The sequence below is a fragment of the Pelophylax lessonae genome (genome assembly GCF_965119305.1).
Source record: "Pelophylax lessonae genome assembly, chromosome: 9".
NCBI lineage: Eukaryota > Metazoa > Chordata > Amphibia > Anura > Ranidae > Pelophylax > Pelophylax lessonae.
The window spans coordinates 10,047,855-10,058,453 of NC_138776.1; the positions used below are offsets into that span (position 1 = coordinate 10,047,855).

The window sequence follows — 10,599 nt, forward strand, 5'->3', positions numbered from 1 at the left end:
ATGCCTCTTACTAAGTACCTTGGACTGTCTACTTTCCAAAAAGAGGTCAGTTGGGGGCAGGGGGATTTGTATTGTCCTGGCTTTTTAGGGATTTTCAGATATATCCCATAGTTTGTGAACTCCATAACTGTCCTACAGACTAAATATTATACACTGATTTGGGTTATTTTCACCCAAAAAAAAGGAACAGAATACATTTTGTCAAAATCTATGAAGAAGGATTATTATAAGAATTATAAGAAGAATTATTATTATATAATAATTATTATAATTTTATAACCGAAACAAAGAAAAACGTGTTTGTTTTTGTTTATTTTGCAAAAAAAAATGTCAGTGATTAACCACTTCTGGACCGGAAGGATCCCCCCCCCCCCCCTAATGACCAGGCCATTTTTGTGATTCAGCACTGCGTTATTTTTTTTTTACTGACAATTGCGCGGTCGTGCGATGCTGTACCCAAATTTAAATTGACGTCCTTTTTTCCCCACAATTAGAGCTTTCTTTTGGTGGTATTTGATCACCTCTGCGATTTTTATTTATTGTGCTATAAACAAAAAAAGAGCGACAATTCTGAAAAAAAAAAACAATATTTTTTACTTTCTTCTATATAATATTCCCCCTCAAAAAAATTAAAAAAACAAATTTTTTTTCATCATTTTAGGCCAATTTGTATTCGGCTACATATTTTTGGTAAAAAAAAATCCCAATAAGTGTATTTTGATTGGTTTGTGCAAAAGTTATCACATCTACAAACTAGGAGAAAGATTTATGTCATTTTTATTTTAATTTTTTTTACTAGTAATGGCGGCGATCTGCGATTTTTAGCGGGACTGCGACATTGCGGCAGACAGATTGGACCCCTAACTGACATTTTTGACACTTTTGGGGGGGACCAGTGACATTACTACAGTAATCAGTGCTAAAAAATATGCACTGTCACTGTAATAATGACACTGGCAGGGAAGGGGTTAACTCAGGGGTGATCAAAGGGTTAAGTGTGAGCCTAGGGGTGTGTTTCTAACTGTATGGGGGCGTGGCTTGTGAAATGACCATTGAGACCTGTGTTCCCATATAGAAGGATCACAGGCACTCTGTGATCATTCCATAGAGAAGAGCGGTCAGCTGTGTTTACAACATCCGACCGTCCTTCTCTCTCAGCAAGGAGCGATCGCTCCGCCCCAGGATCGCTCCTGTGAACCACCGTACAGCCGAGCCAGCCTGCCGAAGTATATCTACGGCGGGCAGTTGGCAAGTGGTTAAATACCACCAACAGAAAGTTCTATTTGTGTGATAAATAATAAAAATGTCATGTGGGTACAGTGTTGCATGACCGCGCAATTGTCATTCAAAGTGTGAGAGCGCTGAAAGCTGAAAATTGGCCTGGGCAGGAAGGGGGTGAAAGTGCCCGGTATTGAAGGGGTTAGATTATTCTTGTATTACTCTGTCAGGATAAATCTCTCTTTTCACCACTAGAGGGAGACATTCAATTCCTGCTGATTATTCTATTATATTCTATTCTATTCTGATGATTTTTTTTACTTATACACACAATTACTTGGTCCGTATTTCAGCATCGTTTGTTTCCTTCCTAGGATGTTGATGCCATTACTAATTCCAGCAGCATACCTATAAACCAAGCCAACAACAGTATTATTGGTAAGTGTGACAAATAATTACAATTGTGGATTTTTTCCAGTAAAAAAAAGTAACCAGCCAATTAGAAATAATCTTAAAAAGGCCAACTCTAACCTAAACTTTAATTTTTGCCTATAATGTAAGAGAAATAAGAGCATTATCAACAGTCCAACATAAAATGTATTCCACATCAATAACCAACGCATTTCGGCACATAAAAAGTTCCCCTTGATCGGGGCTTGAAAATAATAGAGGATCGAGGACAAACAGTCATGGGCTGTAGTAATAAGAAGAATGTATTTAGTTTCAGATGCCCACATGGTGCTGTACATTTCATGATCATTTATCACCGACCCACCATTTATTACAAGCCCTGATGAAGGGGGGAGTTTTTGCTTCCTCAAAACGTGTTGGCTGTTGATGTAGAATGCATTTTATGATGGACTTTTGATATTAGTGTGGTGTTCTCATTTGCCTTTATGCTATAGTGATCTGCTTCCCTTGGGACACCTGAGTGTAATGTCACCTGAAGCCAGGACTGGGACAAGGGGAGGGCGAAAGGGTCAGCTGCCGTGGGCGCAATGCTTTCTTGTAGGGATTGGGGCGCCTTCCTTCCGTTACAAGGCTGACTGGAGTAGTGGCAGTGATTTTGACAAATGAGTGACTGCTGGGCGTAGGATCCCCTAAGCTTGCACATCTCTAATGGGGGGAGGGGATGCAGTACTGCCTGAAGCTCATTGCTCAAAAAAATACACAAGCTTTTGGGGCAGAGTTCCCCATTTTGGCCCCAACAGACTCCAATGGGAGTGCCTGAAATACACGCAAAAACTTCCATAATGCTCATTTTTGTGTATTGTATTGCCTAGCAACTAGCTTTCTATTGACTTGAATAAAAATTACTCAAGCTTGAAAAGCAAGCAAGAACACCGATACAAATGTGCAAATAATGCGTTTATTTGATTGGTGTCGGATAGACCAGGAAGTAGAGGAAAGCCTGCCAATGGAAACACAAACAGCAATGAAAACATCATAAAGAAGAAACTCAATAGCTAAAAGCAGAGGAGACTTAAAGGAGCCAACTGCATGCTGGGACACAAAATAATAATATACAAAAAAATGAATAAATAAATAATAATAATGTAAAAAAAAATATATAATTAAATAATAACAATAAATGAGGTTTTATATATATATATATATATATATATATATATATATATATATATAATGTGTATATGTATATATATATTTATATATATTTATATAAATATTTATAGATAGATATATACACAATATTACCAAAAGTATTGGGACGCCTGCCTTTACACACACATGAACTTTAATGGCATCCCAGTCTTAGTCCGTAGGGTTCAATATTGGGTTGGCCCAACCTTTGCAGCTATAACAGCTTCAACTCTTCTGGGAAGGCCGTCCACAAGGTTTAGGAGTGTGTCTATGGGAATGTTCGACCATTCTTACAGAAGAGCATTTGTGAGGTCAGGCATTAATGTTGAATGAGAAGGTCTGGCTCACAGTCTGCGATCTAATTCATCCCAAAGGTGTTCTATCAGTTTGAGGTCAGGACTCTGTGCAGGTCAGTCAAGTTCCTCCACCCCAAACTCACTCATCCATGTCTTTATGGACCTTGCTTTGTGCACTGGTCCAAATCATTTGGTGGAGGGGGGATTATGGTGTGGGGGGTGTTTCTCAGGGGTTGGGCTTGGCCCCTTAGTTCCAGTGAAGAGAACTTTTAAGGCGTCAGCATACCAAGACATTCTGGACAATTTCATGCTCCCAACTTTGGGGATGGCCCCTTCCGGTTCCAACATGACTGCACACCAGTGCACAAAGCAAGGTCCATAAAGATATGGATGAGCGAGTTTGAGGTGGAGCAACTTGATTGGCCTGCACAGAGTCCTGACCTCAACCCGATAGAACACCTTTGGGATGAATTATAGCGGAGACTGCAGGCCAGGCCTTCTCGTCCAACATCAGTGCCTGACCTCACAAATGCCCTTCTGGAAGAATGGTCAAACATTCCCATAGACACACTTCTAAACCTTGTGGACGGCCTTCCCAGAAGAGTTGAAGCTGTTATAGCTACAAATTGTGGGCCAACTCAATAGTGAACCCTACAGACTAAGACTGGGAGCCATTAAAGTTCATGTGTGTGTAAAGGCAGGCGTCCCAATACTTTTGACAATATAGTATATATATTTATTTATTTTCCTCAGCCATGTAAAGAAAATATATTGCATATGGATATTGATTTGTATGATTTAACATTAATATAAGAGTATTATGATAAGGATAGATAAAACAAAATTACAAAACTACCATACATTCCATGTAATAAATCTTACTAAAGATTTACCTTTATATGACCAGGCTCAAAATAGTGCCATCCTTTGATTTATGCTTTATTTTTATTTAATGTTGTTTATTTTAAGCTACTATTTTTTTTTATTGTGTATTTATTTATTTATTCACTTATTTATTGAAACGCTGATGTGTCTATAAAAATCTTTCAGCCATACAAAAATATATTGTTTTTCCTGGCAAACCTTCTCTCCATTGTCAAAAAAATGCCCACTTCCTGCCTAGCACACAACACTATGTTTGATTGAAATGATAATAATAAGAATAAAAAGTCTGCTTTTTATTTTACCTGTTATTTTTTATTTTTATTTTTTGTCCCAATAGATTTTTAGTTTGAAGGTTTCTTTGTGTTTTTTTCTGCAGGTATCGGTCCAATTCTTGGCGGAATGATAAAAAATGCTATAGAGCAAAAAGCCAATATGACACTGACCACTGTTCAGAATATGGTGGATAGTAAGTGCTTTGGTGTCCTATTATTATAGCGATTACTAATATAATGTTATTTTTTTTATTACTATTATTAGCAGTAGAATTTTATTATTATAATATTATATTATTATTTATACTATTATTATTATTATTATTATTATTATTATTATTATTATTATTAATAATAATATTATACATAGGTTTTATTGTTCTAATAATATGATATTATTATTAGTAGAGGTATAATTATAATAATATTACTGCTATTATTAATATAGGTATTAATATTATTATTTTTTTTTAATTATAGCAGTAGTAGTAATTTATTGTTATAATATTATTTTATTATTATTATTATTATTATTATTATTATTATTATTATATGTATAAATATATTATTAGTACTGCTATTATTATTATTATTATTATTATTATTATTATTATTATTATTATAGGTATTAGTAGTAGTACTAGTAGTAGTAATATTATTATTAGTATTAATATTCTTCTTATTATTAGTAGTAGTACCAATATATTATTAGTACTGCTATTATTATTATTATTATTATTATTATTATTATTATTATAGGTATTAGTAGTAGTACTAGTAGTAGTAATATTATTAATATTCTTCTTCTTCTTCTTCTTCTTCTTCTTCTTCTTCTTCTTCTTATTATTATTATTATTATTATTAGTACCAATATATTATTAGTACTGCTATTATTAGTATTATTATTATTATAGGTAGTAGTAGTAGTACTTGTAGTAGTAATATTATTATTAGTATTAATATTCTTATTATTATTAGTAGTAGTACCAATATATTATTATTACTGCTACTATTATTATTATTATTATTATTATTATTATTATTATTATAGGTATTAGTAGTAGTAGTAGTAGTAATATTATTATCGGTATTAATATTATTATTATTATTAGTAGTAGTACCAATATATTATTAGTACTGCTATTATGATTATTATTATTATTATTATTATTATTATTATTATTATTATTATTAAAGGTAGTAGTAGTAGTACTAGTAGTAGTAATATTATTATTATCAGTATTACTATTCTTATTCTTCTTATTATTTTTATTAGTACCCATATATTATTAGCACTGTTATTATTATTATTATTATTATTATTATTATTATTATTATAGGTATTAGTAGTAGTAGTAATATTATTATTGTTGGTATTATTATTATTATAGGTATTAATAGTAGTAGTAATATTATTATTATTTTTATTATTATTATAGCTTTTGGTGTCATACAGGTTATCTAAATGGGTGTTGAAGTTAGTAGGCGCAGCGTTGTAATATCTGATAGGTAGAGGATAAATGTGGAATAGCCGGATAAACAAGCAATACATAAGTTTTACATTTTAAACAAAAAAATCCTAACCGCCCCCCCCCCTCCGTACTCACATTGGATCAGCGGGTAACCTAGTCCAGGAGCAGCTGTCCACACCAGGCCGGTAGGGGCTTCTCTACTCCCAGCATCACCCAGTGCTATGTATGTGCAGCCTGTTCTCTATAAGCGTTGATGGGAAAGTCTGCAGGGATACGGCTTTCCCATTACAGCCTGTGTAGACTCTACTGGTGCAGGATGATGAGGTCCTACCACTTCTGGTTAGGTTACGGGTTTTATTATCAGCCGTAGGTTACTGGCTATCTTTAAAGCCCAACCACAGTTACAGAAAAAAAAAATAATATTGCACACCTTCCCCCCCCCCCCCCCCCGCATTCCTTTATAATTTGTAGCTTTTTCAATAAAGTAAAATTATATACCCGCCAATATTTATCCTGATCCTCAGTCCAGTGACTTTGCCTAGGCTAAGATGATGTCATCAGTTTGCTGCAGCCTGTATCCGACTGCAACAAAATCGTAGCTTTGATGCAATTGATACATTTCAGCATGGGCGGATCTGTGAATAATCCCAATAATGTGTCTAATATGCTTATTTCCTATGATTGTCAGCGCCATCTAGTGATCATATCTGGTGTTTCACTGAAATTCCTCAGTCAGGAAACTACCAGATAAGGCCAATAGATGGAGTGACTGACCATAGGAAATAAGCATATTAAAAGCATTACGGGGATTATTAGCGACGTCTTTGTGGCTGCTGAGACATTTCAACAGCAAAGTTTTTGTTATAAATCAGCCCCAAAGCAGCCCCAAAGATGGAGATTAAATGAAACCCCCCCCCCCCAGCCACCCCACTGTCATAAATGTAAATACAAGGAAACCAAGCTGTGTATATGTGGAATACAAGTGTGTCTCAGTCCCCAAAAATATACACAAAGACAGAAACTAGAGGCCCATGGGACTTTAAAGAGAAAGACAAACGGACATTAAAAGTACATAAATTTATTACACAAAAAAAATACATATAAAAATACATCAAGAGAAAAAATCATCAACAGTATCAATGATATTTATCAATGAAAAATGGAATGTAGGTACATACAAGGTAAAACTTCATCCCTTTCTGACGTTCTAATACTATGTCATTATCAATCTGTGCCGTATTGATCTCAACGCGTTTCACAAATTCAGTAGTTCGCTTCATCAGGAGAAACACAGACATGAGTAGTTGATGCCATAATCAGAATCCTCTCATATACCCACTAATGTTCCTCTTCGTCTATTCGACTGTTCCAATGGATAACATCAGAAGCGTAACTAGAACTTTCAGGGCCCCAGTGCAAGAAACCACCGGGGCGCTTCCCTTCAAGCCTGGGGCTCTCCCCACTGTTTCTGGGGCCCTTTACTCTCATTGTGGGGCCCTTTATTACGGTCCCGCAGTGGGACCCTTTCACAAGTTCTGCAGTGGGGCCCCCTTCCTGCCATGTTGGGGCCTCCCCACGGTGGTGGAATGCCAGGGCCCGGTCACAAGTGTGACCTTTGCGATCCTGGAAGTTCATCCACTGGTGTCAGTAGTTTTTATTTTTTGGTATTTTAATTGTATTATATTTTATCATTTTATTTTATTTTTTACAATGTGACTGACTATGACTCTGTCCATTCAGAAAAGGAAGGAGCTTGTAAATTACATATTTACTGACCCCTTCCTGGTTCTCTATTGTGACACATCCCCTGCAGCAGCCGGCAGGAGAGGGGAGGGAGCACAGTGGGAGGGGGGAAGCACAGTAGGGGGGGGGGACCAGGGGAGCACACAGGGGCCCAGAGACAGCAGAACACAAGTGAACTGGATAGGAGGGGGGGGTGGGGCAGCATACAGAGGAACCAATCCTCTTAATTTTCCTCCTGCAGCTACAGGAGGAAAAAGGAGGACAGTGATTTCCCTACATGCTGCCCCCACTGCCCCTCCTATCCAGATGTACAGGGGAGCCACACAGGCCCCCTGGAGCATGGGGCCCGGTTGCAATTGCCCAGAGACAGCAGAACACAAGGGAACTGGATAGGAGGAGTGGCGGGGGCAGTATACAGAGGGACCAATCTCCTCCATTTTCCTCCTGCAGCTACAGGAAGAAAAAGGAGGACATTGATTTCTCTACATGCTGACCCTGCCACCCCTCCTATCCAGGTGTAAAGGGGAGTCGCAATTGCAACCCCTGCAACCCCTGTAGTTACGCCCCTGGATAACATAGCATAGTATGAAATAAAAATCCTTCCTCCTCTTGGGAGCGGAACTTTTCCCATTGGGAGTTGGAGAGAGAAGGGGAGTCAAGCTACGAATACACAGACGTTGCCTCCAGATGTAGAAGCCAGGAGATAGAATCCTAGGACTCAATTGCCTGGAGTTGAAATGGTCTGGCAAGGATAACCGCACCAAATATGTGCCATAAATGTAAATGCGGTAAAAAGACCTGTATAAGGTTTGTTGTAGGAGCAGACACTGCTGGGAGGAGGATCACAAATGTAATGCAATGCTCTGATTGGCTACAAAGATTACACTGGTAACCATTACCGTATATTTTTCCCATAGATCTGAATAACACAGCCAAGGCCTTGGTGAATGTGAATGAAACCTTCATCATCCTGCAAGATCAGCAGAAACAACTGGTGCAGAATCTCTCCAGTGTGCAATCTAACATTGATGCTACGCTGACTAGTTGCGGCAGTTCGTGTCCCAATGCCCCATCAACCAGCGACCTGGTCATAGAGGCCAACTTTAGCTCGGTAACAATTTACATTCCGGTCTTTAATATTTTCATATATTTGATTGCTTAAAGTGGATTTTCAGAAACCAGAAATCTCTCTAGCAGCAACAAATACAATAGAGTTGGGCGCTCGCTTGTGATGATCCCACCCATAAAAGAAGGCCATCATTGGAGAACGTTGTCTGCTGCTATTGATGACCTCTGTCTCAGAATGCCATCCTATGCTCACTCTATGGTATCAATGCTTTCTGACCTAGAACAAGTATGCAGCCAGTGAAACCTTGATCTGCATACGTTTTGTGGGTCATTTAGTCAGAAACAACAGGTACGAAGGCAAGAGGAATAATATGACAGCCAGGCAGTTAGCATTTTCTGAAGGAGGAAAATAATGACAACCTGACCCTTCGATGATAGGTCTCCTTTGTGGATCAGCTGATTTGGGTGTGCAGGTTCTTCAATGATAAACTGACACCTATATACATATATAATATTTGATATACATAGTTGTTCCCTTAGAAATAGGACATATAAGAGGCTCAATGGACAAAGCTAACACACTAAGATAAGTATGCTTGTTTTCAAAGGTGTCAGGTATTTTCAGCCTTGTAGTAGCAGAAAATAACTGTCACTTTTTAGCCTTGTAGTGGAGGAAAATAACTGTCACCTTTCAGCCTTGTAGTAACAGAAAATAACTGTCACTTTTCAGCCTTGTAGTAGGGGAAAATAACTGCTGCTTTTCAGCTTTGTAGTAGCAGGAAAATAACTGTCACTTTTCAGTCTTCTAGTAGCGAAAAATAATTGCTACTTTTCAGCCTTGTAGTAGCAGGAAAACAACTGTCACTTTTCAGCCTTGTAGTAGCAGAAAATAACAGTCTATTTTTTAGCCTTGTAGTAGCGGAAAATAGCAGTCACTTTTCAGCCTTGTAGTAGCAGAAAATAACAGTCACTTTTCAGCCTTGTAGTAGTGGAAAATAACAGTCAATCTTCAGCCTTGCAGTAGCGGCAAACAACTGTCACTTTACAGCTTTGTAGTAGCGGAAAATAACTCACTTTTCAGCCTTGTAGTAGCAGGAAAACAGCTGTCACTCTTTAGCCTTGTAGTAGCAGGAAAATAACTGTCACTTTTCAGCCTTGTAGTAGCTAAAAATAAATCACTTTTCAGCCTTGTAGTAGCAGGAAAACAGCTGTCACTCTTTAGCCTTTTAGTAGCAGGAAAATAACTGTCACTTTTCAGCCTTGTAGTAGCGGAAAATAACTAATTTTTCAGCCTTGTAGTAGCAGGAAAATAACTATCACTTCTTAGCCTTGTAGGGAAAATAACTGTTAATTTTCAGCCTTGTAGTAGCTGACAATTACTATCACTTTCAACCTTGTAGTAGGGGAAAATAACTGTCACTTTTTAGCCTTGTAGTAGCAGTAAAATATCTGTCACTTTTCAGCCTTGTAGTAGGGAAAAAATTGTCACTTTTCAGCCTTGTAGTAACTAAAAAATAACTGTCACTTTTTGCCAAAGCTAAAGATAACTGTCACTTTTTGTGTAAGTATACTTATCTTAGTGTGTTAGCTTTGTATATTGACTACATTCTACATAAAAACAGAATACAATGATTTGCAAATCTCATAAAGCCATATTTTATTCACAATAGAAAATAGAAAACATATAAAATGTTTAGCTGCTTCCCGCCATTGCCATTGTAAAACAACAGTTGGGCGGGAACCCCATTGTTCTGGGAGGTCGTCATTTAACGTCCTCTCCAGAACAGGTGGTGCTCCGGCGCGAATGGTCAGGAACTGATCAGTGTACCGGCCCGCTGGCAGTACCATGTGAGCACTGTGACCAATCACAGCCGATCACATGACAGTTGTAATCAATGAATGGCTTCCTTTCATACTTTTCCATTGAAAACAATTGTGTTTCTAGCTATGATTGATTACAGTGATCACATGGTACAGACAAGGCCAATCCCAGCCAATTAGTACCATGTGATTAGCTGTAGCCAGTCACAGCTAACCACAACA

General features: G+C 37.5%; 1 protein-coding gene across 1 annotated transcript in view; it reads left to right on the top strand.

The window, feature by feature from the left end:
• The window catches only part of LOC309563496 (prominin-1-A-like), a 125,151-nt gene that overhangs the window by 46,801 nt on the left and 67,751 nt on the right, over positions 1-10,599 (top strand). Inside the window, exons 5-7 of the mRNA XM_082267887.1 lie at positions 1,593-1,656; positions 4,378-4,467; positions 8,406-8,599. Coding sequence (XP_082124013.1) covers positions 1,593-1,656; positions 4,378-4,467; positions 8,406-8,599 — 348 coding nt within the window. The remainder of the gene's footprint in view (positions 1-1,592; positions 1,657-4,377; positions 4,468-8,405; positions 8,600-10,599) is intronic.